The 17551-nt window shown below is 57.2% G+C and overlaps 3 protein-coding genes across 3 annotated transcripts; all 3 read right to left on the reverse strand.

Moving 5' to 3' along the window:
• Window positions 1-5607: 5607 nt before the first annotated feature.
• B0H64DRAFT_33956 (uncharacterized protein) lies at window positions 5608-7611 on the reverse strand. The gene is made up of 4 exons (XM_062801205.1): window positions 7443-7611; window positions 6474-7365; window positions 6096-6404; window positions 5608-6025 (listed from the first exon to the last, which is right to left on the reverse strand). The coding sequence occupies exons 1-4, from the start codon at window positions 7472-7474 to the stop codon at window positions 5843-5845; spliced, it is 1416 nt and encodes a 471-aa protein (XP_062664761.1). The 5' UTR covers window positions 7475-7611; the 3' UTR covers window positions 5608-5842.
• B0H64DRAFT_34014 (uncharacterized protein) lies at window positions 7377-8835 on the reverse strand. The gene has a single exon (XM_062801225.1). The coding sequence runs from the start codon at window positions 8617-8619 to the stop codon at window positions 7750-7752; it is 870 nt and encodes a 289-aa protein (XP_062664762.1). The 5' UTR covers window positions 8620-8835; the 3' UTR covers window positions 7377-7749.
• Window positions 8836-9242: 407 nt separating this feature from the next.
• Window positions 9243-9919, reverse strand: B0H64DRAFT_34093 (uncharacterized protein). Its single transcript, XM_062801239.1, has one exon. It carries the CDS (start codon window positions 9825-9827, stop codon window positions 9306-9308), a length of 522 nt encoding a protein of 173 aa, XP_062664763.1. The 5' UTR covers window positions 9828-9919; the 3' UTR covers window positions 9243-9305.
• Between the last annotated feature and the right edge of the window lie 7632 nt (window positions 9920-17551).

The raw sequence follows: 17551 nt of genomic DNA on the forward strand, positions 1-17551 counted from the left end.
GGGTTCTGTGTGCGTATGTGTGTGTGGGTGGGTGTAAGTGAGGGTTGTCTTCTCTCTCTTGTTTGACTATCTCCTCGGTTGTTTGAAAGGGGAGTTTGTCCGTCTGGCCTCCGGAACTGCCCTACTCCCTCGGGTTTGGCTTCTTCAGCGAGATTTGGCCGGGGGCATTTGTCTCTCCCCCTCTCCTTCGAAACGGAGCTCGGCATCAGACACGCATATGCCGTGTGCCTCTGGTGTGCTGTTACACATGGCCGGGTCGCATTGTTTGCAGTAGACAACCCGGCCAGCCAATGGTCGAGCCGTTTCTCTACCGAGTGTCGTCTTCGTGCCTTCTTGCCTTCCTCGAAGTGGCCTGACCCCGGGTCGAAGCCCGTCTCACGACAGACTCGTTTGATAGCTTCTCGAGAGCCGCCTGGTTGAATCCCTCGTCGGATTACCGGGGAGCCGTCCCCGGCGGATCACTAGCCGTGACGCGGCAAGCGGTGCGTGCTCGGGCTCCTGAGCAAGCCACAATCCATGATACCACAGTAAAGATGTATCTTCCACGCCGGCATCGGCATCGGCATCGGCATGGTCATGGTCAGGATCCTCGCCTGTCAAGCTGCAGTCACCCGGGCTCTTGGCCGGTCAAACAATGCGAGGCAAGGGGTCCAGTCGATTGACGCCGTACTTCGTACTCGAAGAGGGATTGACCGCGGGCGGGCATGAAAGTTCCATCGCTGTCTGAGACGGGTCGGACTGAGATGTATGTATCACAAACAACTGCCACCGGGTCTCGGGGTCTAGATTCTACCCGTCGGGCATCAGATCCCATCAAAGATGGTTTTCTAGAAGACGATTCCGAGGGACGGAGAGTTGGTGGCGTAACGATTACCGCAGGAGTCTGCGACAATTGTCAGCCCACGGAGTTGCACCCGAGAAGTGTCATTGGTTGGTTTACTTTTTGTATTGTCGCCGCCGTCTTGGGGCTGGAGTTGCTTTGGGCGCATCTGGCAGCCCAGACGCACTGTGCTGAGAACGGACCTTTCTTTTTTTTTTTCGCTTTTTTTGCTTTCATCCCCAGTCTGCTCTGAGCCTCTCCCGAGCCTCTGTGCCGTGTGCCTTGAAGAGTCGGAGAGTTTGCGTCCCTACATACGACGCTGTGAGCCTGTTGGTTGATCTTGCATGGTCATGATTTCCCGATTTGGGGCCTCTGCCCGGCTCACCTCCCCAGTCACCCAGTGCGCGTTGCAGAACCAGGCACGCACCCACTCCACGGAAGGCAAAGGCAGAAGCAGAGACATGCATTGCATTGACGAAGTGCGCAGGAAGGTGTGGTTGCCTTAAATTCTGGCCCGAGCCAATCGAGTGCGGTATTGGATGATCCCCATCTGCCGGCTGGCGGTTTTGGGGCGCGCTTGCCGCCGGGCTCGTCGCGTGCTGGACTCATGGCAGGTGACGTCAGTGGGGTGCCTCAAACCTTAGGGTGCTTGGCTTCGGATGGAAATCGCCCTCGCTTATCTCGTTGCGATGGGCAAGATCCGTGCTACCCTGCCGTCTCGAGCCTTCCTCCCTGTCTCCCTGTCCCCGCCGCCTTCCTGCCCGCGAAAACGCTCGAGTACCGCCCAAGGCAAGTCTTTTCGGGGATAATCAGCTGTTTGGGGGCTTTGCGTATCGGAAACGGGCCAACTACCTGATGACCCGGGAGAATAAGTTATCTGATCGACTGATTGGCAGTTGTTGCCCCTACCTCCGGAAATCGCGACATCGATGAGATGGGAGCTGATCCGGCCAGTGTCGATATTTCGAGGACACACTGTACCGCGTGCGATGAAATCGATGTTTGCACTTTCCAAATCCGACACTGTGTGAGTAACTTGAACTCGCCAAGGTACCTACCAGTTATGGACATACTGCGTGATTGCATCCGTACAGTTCAGTAGCTGCCTGCCTGCACAGCCATGGAAGCCACGAAACGCTGCTCCGGGCTTCAATCACAGTGCGCTCCATTTTCATTTGTGCAAGCACGGCGGAACCGGCCAGGGCTGGAAGTTGTTTGCACAAGATCTCGATCTCACCCGGGCTTCGATCCGGCCATACCACGCGAGATTACCTTCCCAAGACCAGATCCGGCGCCCAACAGCCCTCGTGTTTTTGTCGTGGCCCTGCATGTTTGTCTGTTTTCTCGGTTTGTCGGGCCGCCGCGGACGCCGTGGCAAGTCCGTAGGAGAAAAGCGTTATTTGCAACTGCCTGGGAGGATTTCAGGTTTGATGCTTTTTTTCTCTCGAGGTCCCCGCACTCGCGATGCCGGGTCTATCCCTCCCCCGCCTGGCATCGCAGAGCGGGATGGGCTGATTGCTGCAGCCTCCCGATCCAGCGGCTTGCTTGGTGTCACCTCTCCTAGCCGACGCTTGCACTTTTATGCGTAGCGGCCTATTCTCTCGAGGCCATCCCGGGAACTTGTGCACAATCACCACGCCCGTCCGTGGACTGACCTCTCTTTTTTTTTTTTTTTTTTTAATCTTCGTGGCGTGGCTTGGCTCGTAAATTCGTTATTGGACCGCGCTTCCGGTTGCTGCCCAAATTGGTGAACTCGTCAACCGCAGCTGGAAACTGGCAAGCATGCGCCGCATCTAGACCTGAGTCCATGTGCTTGTTGCGGCGTCCTAGTCTGAAACGGGCCTCTGTGCGGCTTGTCGTCGCCGAACCGCTGCACGGGATTTCGGGCTTTCACACGCTATCACATTCTTTCTTTGCCCCCCGTTTTCACTTTTCTTTTCCCTAGCTCCCTGCTGAGCTGATGTTGACGTATGAAGGGCAATATACTTCACAAATATCAACAAATATTAAGGTCAGGAAGTTAGGCAGTGAGTCTGGAAGCCATGGCTGAACCGGCCTATCACTGCTCGGTTTCGCTTCTCATCGATTGTTGGAGGCAGCAGCATCAACCGCTTTCGGCATGCCGCGGGACGGTGCCTACCACCGACAGCTGCACCGTGGCTGCTGCTCCTTACCGGTCTGTATAATCTGTACCTATTCTGAGCTGAGAGGCCGGCTACCCTTTCGGGTCTGCCGGCCATCTCGTCCGCCAGCACACGGTCAGCGAGCCGAAAATGCGGGAACGGGTTGAGCACGATACACGCAATTGCCCCCGTGTGTATGGCGATCTGTATGTGATGGCATTCGGACCAGCCTGGCGCTAATACCCTTTGGTCTCTCATCCGACAGATTGAAAACTGACTTGTCAGAGATCACAGTCTAGTTCAAATATCTGCCAAGTATTCTCTTCTTCTTCAGCGGACGTGGTCTGGCTCGCCAGAAAGAAGAGTTACTCTGACATCTCTTCTTATTTTTCTCTTGTTTTTATGTGATGTTGGCACTCTGTAGATTGGGAGTGTCAAGACCGACTCGGAGTTTGGCTTCATCAAAGTGCAATTCTGCGAGTGTGACGGTACTTGCACGGTATTGAGCATGACTATATTACGCCATGAATTTGTATCCTGCCGTCTCACAATTCTACGGCAAAGGCCGTAACTAATAACCCTCGCCTCCCTCGTTAGCTGGACTGGACCTCAAGAGTCGGCGAGGTTCCACGGCGTCAACACCATGAACCCTAGCCGCGCCAAGCGTATGACGGCCTCGTCTCCTGTCTGGCACTTTCTTTCTTCCTTCATCTCAACCAAAGAGCGGAGGTGCTGTCATCGAAGGCCGAGGGAATGGATGCAAAGGGTAACCGCAGCCGCAGTACCAACACCCAATACATGTGCGTGTGTCTCGCTGTGTCCGCCAACTCAGCTTCGGAACGGGGACTGGAGGCAGCCATCGCATTCGAGGTGGCGCTCGAATCTGAGCAACTGCAGCCGAGTACAGCCACAGAGACGGCACGGCGTGTTGTGAGGGAGGGATCTACCAGAGGGCTGTATGGATGTGTGTCTGGCTGAAGATCAGATCAGATAAGCAAAAGCCATCCTCGCGTAGCTACCTATCTATGGCGAATGTGATGTTCAACATGCCAAGGGGTCCAGCCGAGAATATCATCTCTCACTTCGGGCACCGCAAGTCCTCCGTGTCTCGTCTGTGGGGGGTTCGTTTTGTCTCTCCACTGGCGCAGAGGGATAGAAACCGCATCCCCTTCGCAAGCGACGAACCCCGTGTGTTACGCCACCCTCGCTTCCACCTTCCCCTTCCCTCCCGTCCAGTCACTCAAAACGCCGGCCCTTTGCTTTATTCACATCGAGATGCATCCCGCGGCTATCCACGCTCGGCGTGCCGTGGGGCGGCCCGGTGAGGCGGCAGCTTGCCTTTATGTTTCGGCCTGTTAATGACAGAGCACAACTCTATTTCCTCACACGGTAGTCTCGCCAGAGGCAAACAGAGTGGACACACACACAGGTAACCAGTTCCTAACACCCACCCCCCCGCCATGCCTTTGCCCCCCCTCCCCCCCTCCCCAATCTCACCACCGCCCCCCTCCACCCCCCCCAAAGGTACATACATCGCATACGCAACATAAGAATAATTAAATAAATAAAATACAAAAGGCCATCACCCGTTACGTCTCCCCATGTCGCGCTGCGTGTGCAGGATTCGATAATCCCACGCCGGAACCCGTCTGCAAGCCTCCCCCCCCCCCCCCCCCCCCCCCCCGCCAGACCCAGTTCCCCCAAAGCCCCTACCCGACCGACCGACGGGCGGGCCGTCGTCTGGTTCCGTGGCCCGGCCGGGGGGAAGGGGGGGGTCTCGGGTCGGGGAATACATGGTTGGATGGATGGATGGTTGGATGGGGTTGTGAAGGGGGGGTTTAGAGTGGGGATGGGATTGATTGTGCTGTATTGTAATAACCCACCCGCCCTAGGCGCTTTTGGTGTTTCGTCGGGTGGGGTGTAGTGTGTGTGTATGTACATAGTAAAATCTGGGATGGGAAGGCGGGCGGGCGATGTGCATAACTCCATCACAGTTAGCTAGCTGGGCGGGTTGGGGTAAGCATACGGATACCAGGCAGGTAATGTAAGAATGGATCGGAAAATGGGACAGTGCGAGGTTTTTCATGGGTTCGTTCGTCGTTGGTAAGTCGGCGAGGACGTGGCGAGGTTTGGGGACGGTTGCCCCCATCCGCCCTAGCGTTTGTTGTCCGGTGTGCTTGTCATTAGTTTGTCCGTTCGTCCTTGCAGATTAGTTAGCAGTTTACGGTCACCGAAACATAGGACATTGAAGAGTGTTGGTCTACTAGAATGTAGTATTTGCCGACGGGACGAGCTGGCAGTCCCATTCTGCTGCGCTCTCTCTCTCCCCGGACGCCTATCCGCTATCATATGTATCACCTCTCCCAATGCCTTTTGCCTTCCTCCCAATTGCCCCTTTCTGACCCAACCCCCTCCCCCATTCGCCAACTTCCTCTATTCACGGTCCCGCTAAAGAACACACTCCTGCCAGTCGCCCGGAGGGGGGAGAAGGACCCAAACCAGCATACACCCCGTAGAAATGGCAGAGACGAATGAATGGTAACTCCTGGGTTGGTCCCGAAACCTGTACCAGCCCCCGAATAACCAGGTAAAAAAGAGAAATGGCGGGTATGGGGTATATACAAGTGAAAGAAACCAAGAAAAGAAAAGAAAAAAAACAGATAAATAGATATTTCGCTCCTCTCTCTGAGCTAGGCGATGATCCGATGCAATAATGGTCTAGTCTGTCTAGACCTGGGTATTCCGAAACAGAAGAGAGAAAAGTGATAATAATAGTCGGTGAGAATGGTATATGCCTGCTTTGAGAAACAGAATCGCTCTTGTCCCCGGTCTCGGCTGATTCGGTCGGCGACCGGGGGACAGAGCATGCGGTTGGGGCGGTTGCGGATTTGGATCCAGTTTATTTTCGTTCCTCGGCGGGTTTTGGCCGGAGCGATCTTTGGTCGAGCTGTCGCTTACGTTCCAGTTTGGCGTAGTGGAGGCCGCAGGCGTTGCAGAGCGTCCTCGCGCCGTCGGGACCGCGCCGCCATTCTGGCGTGTCGACCCGGTTACAGCTGTGGCACCGGCCGGGAGGAGCGGCGCGCTGTGAGAAAGGCTGTTAGCGTCCTGCGCCGTTCGCTTGCGGGGGCGAGGCATGAGGGGGTCAAACTTACACCGCGCCGTTTTTTGACCTCGTGCATCGCATATGGCGGTTTCATGCCGTCGCCGTACATTGACACGTCCTCGTCGTCGGGGCTGCGGCCGCCGCTATCGCGCGTGCGCTCGTTCTGAATGCGATTCTGCTGAACCATGTCCCGTACGTCTTCCAGTTTCTTGAGGGCGAAAACGAGGTTGTTCAAGAGCTCGCCCACTTCGTTTTCTGTCGGCATCCTCGACGGGATTGGTTGCGAGCCCTGTTGTTCCTGGGCCGCGGCCACGTACGCCTCGGCAAAGTTGTAGCCTGTGCGGCACGACCGCATTATCTATCGCACGCACGTTAGCCGTCATTCTCGCTCCCTCCCGTGTAGCTCGAGCTCGGATCAAGAACGTACTGCTTGTAGGGCATCTTGGTACCCGTTTGCTTGGAAGTGCTTGTCGAAATTCGCCTTGTAATCAGACGGGCGGTGGTGCGCATAATCGGCTTCCTCCCCGTACGCAGGTGGCCGCTGTGCATCGTACGGCGACGGAAGCGGGGGGCCGGAATGCCTGGGGGAGATGGGATATGCCGGTGCCGACAAGGGAAGTTGCCCAGGCGGGAGTCGCCCGGTTTCCGCGTACAACCCAGGGAGATGTGGCGGCGGCGGCGGCCGGTGGGTAGATGTTAGGGATTGTACTTCCGCATGCCTTTGCTCGGCTTCGAGCTGCTCAAGCTTGACCGGAGGGGACGGTTGCTGCCCCGGGAAGGTGTTCAGTGGAGGTGGCACAGGCCGGCTCGCTAGCCCATGTCGGCCCGGATCGGAAAATGCGGGGAGGGTTTCGGTGCGCGGAAACGTCGATGTCGGGTGCAACGCCCTCGGCGATGGGTTTTTGTCTGCGCTCGTCATGTCTGAAAACGGCCTCGGTGGCGGGGCTGATGTGAAGGGTGACGGCAGGCCGGGAGCTGAGTGCATCGAAGCTGATGGCGGTGGCGGGGCGTACCCAAGTGACTTCCTTTCGGAGAACACTTCCGAGATGGAAGGCAGGGACTGCCGGTGAGCATGGCCTTGCTCAGACCCCTCCGAGGGCCTTCGGGGCTCGACAGGCGAGATCATGCCGGGCATGCCGGTAGTAGGCGCCGAGTAAGGGTAGCTGGAGCTGAACGAGCTGTGGTGCTGATGCTGGTAAGGAGTGTTTGGGCTGACTAGCGGCGCGGTCGCCATGGTCGGTCCGTCTCGATATGATGTCTCGATGCGTTCTCTCGGCCGCTTGTCGTACTGTTCAGCGCTGTTGGAGGTTGGAATCCCGCTACAACACGGGCAACGAGTTAGGGTCCGGGGCACAGTTTTGGAAACGTAGATGTTTTTATCTTGGAACACACAAACCTTTGCCTCTGTCCTAGCCCACCCGCTTCCATAGCGGGTCTCTTGTGTATTCCGTCAACGATATCCTCCTGCAACTTGACCACTCCCAAATCGCCTGACCATGCGAGCGCGTAGCAACGGATAGATAAGGTAGCGAAGGGGCGGGAGGCGAGAGCAGCAGTCGTTCGATGGTGACGACGAGGGGGCAAATAACCGAGTCCTGGTTCTAAGCTCGCTTGCTTTCCTGTCTTGCCTTGTCTTTTTCTTTTTCTTTTTCAATTTCTTTTTTCTATTGTTCGTTGTCGAGAAACCAGGTAACACTCGAGCTTCAATCCGGTGCAACGCACTCGTGAGAAGGCGACAAGTTGCGGATGGGCAGATGGGTAAGGGTGCAGACCGAGGAGGGAATCCGACAAGGCGGTGGCGGGTGCTGCGGTTTTGTGTGTTTCCTGTTTCTGTCAGGAGCTGATTGACCTGGACCGACTCGCCGTGCAAGGGGGGGGGGGGGCTGCAAGTTGCTCGGGGTCCACACTCGGGACGATGGGCACTGTGTGGATTGGGGTGAGGGGCGATCGAGATCAAGTGGATCCGCCCGGGCTCCCGTGGAAATGGTTTGTGGGAACGTGCCGTCCCCCCCCATTCGCACCATTTCCTTGTCTCGCGGAGTTCTGACCAGGTACCTCGACCGGGGCCCACCCCAGCAATTCCCCCGTCTTGTTTCTGTCCACAATGTGATGGGGAGTGGGGAAGCAGGAAAGCCAAACACGCCAAGCTTTACATTACGTGCCAGGTTGTTCCGTTTCTTTGGTGTCATGGATGGATGTCCGTCTGTCTGTCCTTCCTGCATGTACTTACCGTATGTCCATACAGGTCTGGACATACACGCCTCGGGTTTCTCCCGAACTGCGCTGTCCTGCCCTTCGTTCTCGGCGAGGTCCGCTGCGAAGGATCGCCCCGGCCAGAAAGACGTGGGAAAGGGAGGCCCCCCCCCCCTCCCTTTCTTAGTAGTTAAACCATGGCCACAAACCCGCTCCTGCTGTGCTTTGCGCACTCCTTTATGTCGGTACGTACATCGAGTTTGATGAAAGTCCCTGCCAGATTCCAGGACGTTCAGGGCGGAGATCCGCGAGAGACGAAGTGCAGAAGAAGCGGGGACGATCGAGGCTGCAGGGGCGTCGGCGAGATGCTGTACATGCATGTACTGTCCAGTAGTTATACTCGGATGAATGGCAACCTGCAGAGGATCATGACCTGTTAACGTTAGCGACTTCGCGTGGCCGGGGACCAAGGGCGAGGAGAGGCGGTCGGGGGGTTGTGCTGGATTGTCTATCCTAGTGCGAATGCATTACGGGATTCATGCGGCATCCATCGCCAGCCTCGTGTCTCATTCCATCCTTCAGGCAAGTGTTACTAGGGCCCTGGACTCACTTGGGCAGTGCAGCAGGTAAGGCGCTAGGCACACAGTCAATCCCTCTGCGGGCGGGGAGCTTGCAGAAAAGGTTGGTAATCTGTGGGACATGCAGTGAGGGTGTATCGTACCGTATTGACCGTGTTCCGGCATTGGGTAAGGCGCGACCTGGGGCCGGGCATCTGGAAGAGACGCCAGGAAAATGCAACCCAGATTGCCCTGATGAGATTGGCGCGTGGGTGGGGGCCCGTCTTGGTACGGGAAAGGGGGCCAAGGAGGCACAAAATCTCACCGGGCCAAGACGCTCGCCGGGGGTGGTTTGCAAGTTGGGGTACCACCAAACCGGGTGATCTCGATGTTTTCCGGCTGACGAGAACCCCGAACCCCAGTCAGCCGATGCGGTGAGTGCGAGGTGTCAGGAGAGACGGGCGACCTGCGGGAGGATGGATTGCCGCGCTCTCAGCCTGGAGGTTCGATCAAATGATACAAAGATACAGTCTCGTCCTCGCATTGCCCCAGGCAGAGGTCCTCGATAAGAGTCCATGGAGTTGGGGGCCTCGGAGCTTGGGAGCCTGAACAGGAGGAGGATGGCGGTTAGTTATCTGGAATGCACTGTGCATGGGCAAGCAGCAGCAAGCACAGCTTTCGCCCATGCCGCCAACACCCAAACACTGCTGCTGCCCGGCCCTGGATGCCTTTATCAAGGCCGACAAGGCAACTGCCGAATTTGCCATCTCAAGGCCTCCTCCCTCTTGTGCCGCTCCCCACATGCATGTCAGATCTCGCCGTAGTTTTTCGATCGTCCGATCCGCGTGCATTGCACTGTGCCTTGGGGGCACCCAATAACTCGCCCAAGCCAAGGAAACGTCGGCTCCGGGCATCGAACGGAGGTCTTCCGTCAGCAAAGACGTAACTAATAACCATTCGTGGTGGCTTCGAGCAGTACGGAGGGGGTTGAGTGCCTGCAGGCCAACCGTTAACCGCGCTGCGCTGGACATCCCATCAGTCTCGCGCGTTTTCTAGAACGAAATGTCTCATTCGCCAAGACAATATGGATGATGGCCCTTTCTCATCCCCTCCCTCGAGGCACAGTGCCGTAACACGTACGTTTCCAAACAACACACTGACTGGGGCGCTCGATTGAGTTGGAGAAAAGCAAGGAGATGCTACCCGTTTCGGCGGTCAAGCGGGCCCCGGAAGAAATAACGGTCGACCCACCACGGAAACTGGTGGGAATGTGAGCGATCTGCTGCCCCGGGGTGGTGCCATCAGTGGACGGGTGGCGCGGCAGTTGTAATTCGAAACTTTTGGGGGAATTTTGAACCGATGGTGTACTGTGTACGAAGTACGGTGGTACAACTCTCCCAAATGCCGGGAACTTCGAGGCTTGGGACCCCGGACAAGCGCCGTGTGTGCGACGTTTCCAAACGCAGCATGTTTTGGGCAGCGTGGCAGTCGGAATGGATGGACGTGCTGTGCTTGTGTGGTGACAGTGGTGCGGCGAGTCATTGGGCGACAAGGCACGCGAGGCTGGCTCGATCGGATCTTGCGGTGTCCCCGCGAGACGGCCGTTCCCACGGCAAGGGTCACGAGATGAAAGGGCGGAGCCAATTTTGGTCGATGGCGCGGCGTTGTCACTGCGCGCTAGCCTCGGCGCGGCCAAGGTTTGGGGGGTTGGCTTCCCTCGCTAATCGAACGGTTGCATCGGGGCCTCAAAATGTGAAGGCAGATCCGAGAGGCATGGTGCCGGATGGCAGACCCAAAGAACCAACAGGCTGCAGGACGACCGAGGGAAACCCCACCCTCTGGGCAGCCAATGGGATCACTCCAGATTCAATGCACGGAACCAGGGCAAGCGAGCGACCCTACCCTGGGACTTCCTGGCAGGCCTGGCTGGCACTGTTCTGCCCCAGCAGCCCCCAAAAGCCCCCAAAAGCATGAAACACACGAAATGGTCACCAAGAAACGAAACTCGTCATTACCGGCGAGTCTCAGATCGGCGCTGGATGGAACGCCTGTCGGCATTGCAGTCCAGAGTCGGCATTATCCTAGTCAAGCTAGGAAATAATTCTTTTGTTTTATTCACCACAATCCCACGATTGGCTTCCTTCGCCGTCTGGAGAAGCCCACACGATGCCCACAGAGAGCCAGGCGCCACATGGAAAGCCCGCACCCGACTCCGCAACCCAAACACCCGGTCCGGATGAATAGGTCGTGGGCGATTCCCGGCGAGGTGCTCACCCAAATTGGGAAAACTCGTTTATCAGTTAGCGAGATCTTGGGACCATCGTCATTTCGGAGATGAGAGCTTCGATGACCTGACCCGCATTGTTCGACACGTGCGACGCACCCCACCACACCACGCAACGTACGCCGAACCGCGAGCCGCCAGTGCTAAAAATACTCTGGCACACGGGCATCGGGAGACGATCTCGTTCGCCGTTGTGCGCGCCTGTCAAAAAAAAAAAAAAAGGTCGTTCGCCAAACTCGGGTCGAAATAATTTCCTGGGATTTTTCTCGGCTCCAAGGGGGACTTTTCGGCTTGCCGAAAACGCACTCTTTCCTTGGGAGGACATATGTACATATGTACGTACCTATGTGCCGCTATCGAGTCGGCGAGCTTCCATCCTCGGGGGCCTTGGAGCTTTGACCTCGGCCCACTTCCATTGTGACAGAACCGACTCCAACGGAAGGACAGCCGGCGTCGAGCCGGGGAGGAGGGGAAGGAGGGGACACATCCCATGTCCTGGGAACGGAACGCTGGAACATGGGATGTGGAGACTCGACTCGAATCCATTCTCATCTCACATCACATTCCACAGATGCCGGATTGGAGGCCTTCGTTCGGCAACCTCTTCGAAACACCGAAACAAACGAGACTCGGCCGGAATGCGGACGACGGCTCGTTATCTGGCCGCAACGAGGCATCTTCGAGTTGCCCGCGCGGCTCGCCTTGCATGATGCTGCTATGTACAGATTACATGTACTGGTATGTACTGTGCATACCGCATGCACAGCACGACACCACATGACGGAGATGAACCCCAGTCCGAAGGATGATGGAATCCCGCACCGTTCCAACATCCCACACCTCTCTTCCCTCCTCACCTGTCTGCGCGGTGAGTGGGCGGGCTCGCGGGAGAGATGCAAATCCGCCGAGGGGATGTCGGCAATCAAAACCTGGCCGATCAGTCCGTCGCAGGACGAGACATTCATTGGTCATAACGGCGCCTCATCATCACCGAACCAGAAAACCAGAAAACCACATGGGTCGACTCGGGCGATCGCATCCTGCCCATTCTGCGGGCCCGCGGGATGGGCCCCTGCGATCGGGAATGGTTCCTGAATGGGCAAGGACAGCCTCGGGCAAGGGGGGGCAGAACGTGGCCAGCCCTGCCATTGGCCCCGGGGCACACAGCCGCGTCCCAGGATCAGGCGATGACTGCAGGAAATCACATCTCACAACCCTCCCGCTGGGTTCATCCGAGCGGGTCCGCTACCGATGTCGCTCCTGCGCTATCACTGGCGTCCTGTGCAATCGAGTGCCAGCAGTGACAGACGCTAACACCAGCCCGGCCTCCAACACGGTGTGGGATTCCTTGCCGAGCGCGCTCCCTCCACCGCTCAACGTTCGCTCACTGGCCCCCCGGCCGCCCCACTCCCCCCGGTCGCTGTTCGTCTTTGTCCCATGCATCGACTGGCAAACGTCAGATTGGCCCGCAGCATGATGGGCCATGTCAGATACAGTCGCCGATGGGGTTGCATCGTGCCTGCTCCTGCGTTCAGAACAGCAATTTATCTGATCCCTCCTCCTCCTGTCCACCGCCCGCATGACGAGATGCCGTCACCACACCTACACTACCACTCGGAGAACGCTCTCGTCACAGTCACAGGCGAAATGGGTCTTGTGTGCCCGGATGTTCTGCCATGTGGCATTGCCTGAGCCGATCGAAAAGGTCAGTGGGAGGGCACTCTGTCAGCTCAACGATGCCAACAGAACTGCAAGCGCCCAAGGGCCAACCCCATCACTCTCCGACCCATGACGGGGCCCCCAACGAGCCGCGCCAGACCGGGCTCGTTGCCCCAGCAGGGCTCGAAGATATCGCCATCTGAGTGAGCGATTATACATCAGACTCCCAAATTACTTGCCCACCCTTTCGGGGACTTCTTGTTGTTCACCGATGCCCGATGATCTCAACTTGCTTCGCCCGAGAGATCGAAAGATTGGTTCTCCGCTCGGGTCGCTGCCAGATGCGCATAGAAGGCCGGTTCGAAGTTCTCACATGGACACAGGGCCAAGGCAACCGGCCACCCCTGTTGCGATCCAATCTCGATGGGCTTTTGACAGATGGCGCAGGCTTTCGGAACAAGCGCCAACAGAGAAACGAGGCACATGTGCGCCCGCCTTCTCAAAAAAGATCCTATCTGGGCGCTACCGTGTTTCCGAACGTAATCTTGGGCACCATCGGTCCTTATATTTCAGCCTGAACACGAGATGCGCGTGAGACGAGCACGGCGAGCACCGCATCTTGCTTTCCACTTGATCTCTTCGCTCTTACCCCACAGGCACGCCTCCGATTTCCGATCGCCTGATCGGAAAACTTCAGATCCCCCGCCCCGTTGTTGCCCGAGGTCGCGCGGAGAGAAAACCGATCAATGAACAGTCTGACCTCCCCAGTCAGAGCCCTTGGCGCCCGGTTCACCGGCGTCTGCCTTCACACAAGTGGTTACGGCGGCTAGCAACTGAACGGTTGTGATTACGAGTGCCACACGCTGCGCATCCAAGCCTCTGCGGAAGAATGCCACAAAATCCAGCCAGTCGATGCGCTGTGTACGGCCCGTGGTGCCCTTTGCGCTTGAGGGTACACCAACTCATTCCGCAGTTGAGGCCCGGGTGCTGTTTTTGTTCCGAACACTCTCACGCCGCAAATGTCAGTCGGAGATTTTCATACATTAGTCAATGTTGTGCAAAGGTAAGCGAGCTCGCTCAACATCCATCGGGTTAACCGCCCAAATTGTCACCCACTTGTCGTTGGACAGCACCGAGGTTCCTCTGGGGCCATCCTCACCGGGGACGTTTTCCGACCACCGCAAAGACAGTGTGAGACTTTGGGCTGCAGCCTGCCTCGAGAATGGTCTCACCTGCAGCTCTGCCATTGGCCACCAGCAAGTCTTGACATCTGCGAACCGTGCCCTGTGGGTTTGGTCACCCTGGTTGTGCCTCGTGGTCGATGCCTTTGTTGCTGTGCACAAGCGGTCCGAGACCGAACCGACGAGAACGAGGGAACCCAATTGTGACCGGTTCCCGTTTTTGTACTAGCCCTCCCGCTGAGGGCTGAGGAAGGAGGCAAGATGAACAGCACCAGTATTGGCTGCTGACATCGACGTACACAGTATTTCATTGCCTCCTCGTGTGATGGGTACGATACAGTTGCACCCTCTCCGGAGTTCATGAGCTTGTGGAATCGTGCTCCCACCATGGCCGAGACAGGAATCGAGAGATCTCGTCTGCAGAATCCCAGAGAGCTGGTCACGCTGAAATTAGCGTTCGAGGACTCCACATCAAGACCTTGTTAGCAGCGCCATTTTTGATCAAGAGGGACAAGTCAGTCTCACCAGGCGGGACAACCCTGTCTTGGGGTTGTTGGCACATCCCAAGCAATGAGTTCAAGCCTCCGTACGCAGCAAGTGTTCTTCTCCAACGCCGAGCGCAAGCCATCATGCACCGTCAGTCACACCAACCAGACCCTGAATCAGCCACAGCAATCAACACCCGAATAACTTCTCGCCAATTACCCTCCCCGAGAAGTGATTTCTAAACATGGAGAGACACGGACACGGGGAGATCCGGATCTTGGTTATACGTATGTCCCGCACAGCACACACCAGATGCAGCATCATTGTCGATCCACTTGTCGACGCCCCCGAGATCCGTACGAATCAAGATTCAATATTCCACGTGCATCACGACCTTCACCGAAACATGTGAAGAACATCATCCCCGAGACGTGATAGTGGCGCTGCTGTGCTCGTCCAGGAGCGTGGCCACCACGTTCAACCAAACACGCCGTTAGCCATTCCAGACGGTTGAAGAAAGTCTCTCGAAACATGCTGACACAGCAACTCCGGAATATCAACGTCGAGAACGGGAGCTCCCAGAGCCCCCCAATACTCGTGCGGTCCTTGGTGGGATCGACAGGACCTATCTCCCGTTTCATCAATGTCCCCTTCGCCTGCCCCCGGTTTACCGCATCAGGAACGAGCTTTCCCCAGCCCGATATCCAGATCAACGTCAGCATCGGCTCCCGCCGAAACAAACAACACGACCCCGTCAGCACGGCATGCTTGGTTCCTCCCGTCCGTCAAGCCAAGCGGATGGATCGCGCCCCATGGTCCCATCTCACCCGAAGCTGAAAAGCAGAATGAGACAAAAGCCTGGTGTCGGCGACGAGCATCCCTGCTAGTAAAGGGAGCGCTCCCTTCCTCGAACCGGCCTGTTGGATCCCCTAACGAACCGAGGGCGCCGGGGGGGAGAGGGAGCTTGGGGCCGGGGACGACAAGCCGGCTCCAGAGAGAGACCCCTCGTCTCGTGTCGAACGCTAATGCCCGACCGGACGGATAGGGAATGGTCTCGGAACGCCCCACCGTTCTCATCGCGGACTAAAATGATTCTTGGGATTCAGCTCCCAAACGCCAAACGCTCGCGTGGGGTCCCCTGGCGCGCCCTCATGTTCATGCTCCTTCACAACAGCAGATCGGCGCACCAGCAACCAGGAGGCTCTGCCTGAACGGCTCGGTTCGGTTCGTCGAAGCGAAGAAAGGGGGGGAGGGGGGGGACGGATGGGGAAAGGATGGATGGCACGTGCGAACCATGCATCATCAACACATCCCATCCATGCCCTCCCGTGTTTGCTTGTCCCCTTCGTGCTTCACTGCTTGCTGGGTAACTCAGGTCAACAACGGGCGGGATGATGCCATGTGCTGAGCACGGCATCTTGACTGGCAGATCCCGCAGCAGTGGCTGAGACATTTTGGCCGCAGTTCGCTCACCGGGTCCCCTCGGCCTGGGAATCTTGGGGACGGCCTGCAGCTTCCTCCCCGCTGGGACTGGTCTGGCAGGGATATGCTTGCTTGTCCTTCTTGCGTGCATGCCCTCCCCCAAGATGCGCGGGTGTCTGAGCGGCCTCATCGAGCCGGGAACGTGGGTCTTGACAATGACAACAACGTGGCCGGCGACGGGTGATTCCGTTTAGCACTGTGCCGTGGACCTGCTCTCCTCCCGAGCGAAGGGCGGATGCGCGCCCATCTTCCCTCTTCCTGTCCTACACCAGAGACGCCACAAATGACAAGTGTGTGGACTGAGGGATGGTGCGGTTTTTTTTTTGGGAGCCTCGCACAGGGTGCCCCCCGGGTGGGGGGTGAGGCCACGCTCGTGTCCAAGGCCGAGGATCCTTCCCAGCTGCCCGGGCCGGGTAGCACCCTCCCTCGGGTCAGCAGAAGCGCCAGGCTCCGTTCCGTCCTCCCCAACTTGTGGAACGGCGCACCTTCCACCACCCCGAGCGCGCACAGCGCCAGGGGCGGTAAGGGGCCGAAAAAAGCGTCGGCTGGACTGGCTGCTGTCTGTCTCAGATACACCAGCACCGTATCACCGCTTGGCTCAAGGGCGGCCTGGGGCTGGCGCGGCGTCACTTGCGGAACGAGAGTTTGTTGTTGGCTTCCGCGACGAGTTACACGGTTGGCTTGGCCGGCAACTCCTTCATCGTGCCAGCACTCGCTCTCAGGATTCGCTCACCACTCCCCGTTTCTTCAGCCTCCTAAGACGCTAACCCGACTCCCCCCCTTGTGGCCTTTGGTAGGTGAACATGTGATACGGAGTCACCGTCCGTGACCGTAGTTGCCGTTGTCTCGTTGCAACTGTTATCACCGTTTGCGATGATTGTTCATATGTTAGCCGCTGGGTAAGGGAGACAGGCACATGCCATTGCTGCTGCAGTTTTAAGAATAAACGAGATGCCAATTACCTCGATGACGAGCTCGTATACTGGAACGTATGTCTTATCCTGTGTATCTAGACGTTAATCAACTGCTTTGCGGCGCTGAGACATTCTCATCGAACCACTCTATTTTCCCTTTTCTCAAGTACAGCAGATGAAGAGAGAAAGTGTCTTGGTGTTTGGGCATCACTTTCAAAAGGTACCACTTCACTACTCACTATCAACCAGCCGAAAGTGAATGTCTAGCTAACCACTTATTCTTTCGGTTCTTTTCATGATACGAACGCCTATCTCAGTCCCTCTTATTTTACTTTCTCCCTTGTCTTGCTGGCCTCGAGTGAGAGATATCAGTTTATTCTTCCTACTCCTTCGCTTGACTCGCCATTTATCTCTACTAACAGTGTTATAACCCCATCCTCTTAGCTCGGAATGGATGGCTTGCCCAATATATCGTAAAGTTCCTCGTTAGCATGTAGAAGTTTATCCCACTCCTGAGCCTCCTCACTCCTCACTCGACAAGTAAACCCCCACCCCCCCCTCCCCGCGAATCTACCCGATCTTCCATTCCCAAACCACCACAACAGTCCCCCATCCGAACCGGCCCCCCCCCTCTCCCCCAGGGACCCTATTAGCCCTTGATAGCCACATCCCGCGCCTTCCCACATCATCACCCCGCAAAGTCACTTGTTTGGTGTAGCAGGGAGGGGGCTGTGGCTCGTGTTCCAGCG

The sequence above is a fragment of the Chaetomium fimeti genome, assembly GCF_033439085.1.
Source record: "Chaetomium fimeti strain CBS 168.71 chromosome Unknown B0H64scaffold_1, whole genome shotgun sequence".
In the NCBI taxonomy this organism is placed as follows: Eukaryota; Fungi; Ascomycota; class Sordariomycetes; order Sordariales; family Chaetomiaceae; genus Chaetomium; species Chaetomium fimeti.

What these genes read in the sequence shown, in the direction of transcription:
- B0H64DRAFT_33956 (XM_062801205.1), bottom strand. Translation starts at nt 7,474, where the DNA reads ATGGAAGCGGGTGGGCTAGGACAGAGGCAAAG. An exon ending in GGGCTAGGACAGAGGCAAAG is followed by an intron (nt 7,366 to 7,442) that starts GTTTGTGTGTTC and finishes CCCGTGTTGTAG; the next exon opens with CGGGATTCCAACCTCCAACA. An exon ending in AGGTCAAAAAACGGCGCGGT is followed by an intron (nt 6,026 to 6,095) that starts GTAAGTTTGACC and finishes CCTTTCTCACAG; the next exon opens with CGCGCCGCTCCTCCCGGCCG.
- B0H64DRAFT_34014 (XM_062801225.1), bottom strand. Translation starts at nt 8,619, where the DNA reads ATGCATGTACAGCATCTCGCCGACGCCCCTGCAGCCTCGATCGTCCCC.
- B0H64DRAFT_34093 (XM_062801239.1), bottom strand. Translation starts at nt 9,827, where the DNA reads ATGTCCAGCGCAGCGCGGTTAACGGTTGGCCTGCAGGCACTCAACCCC.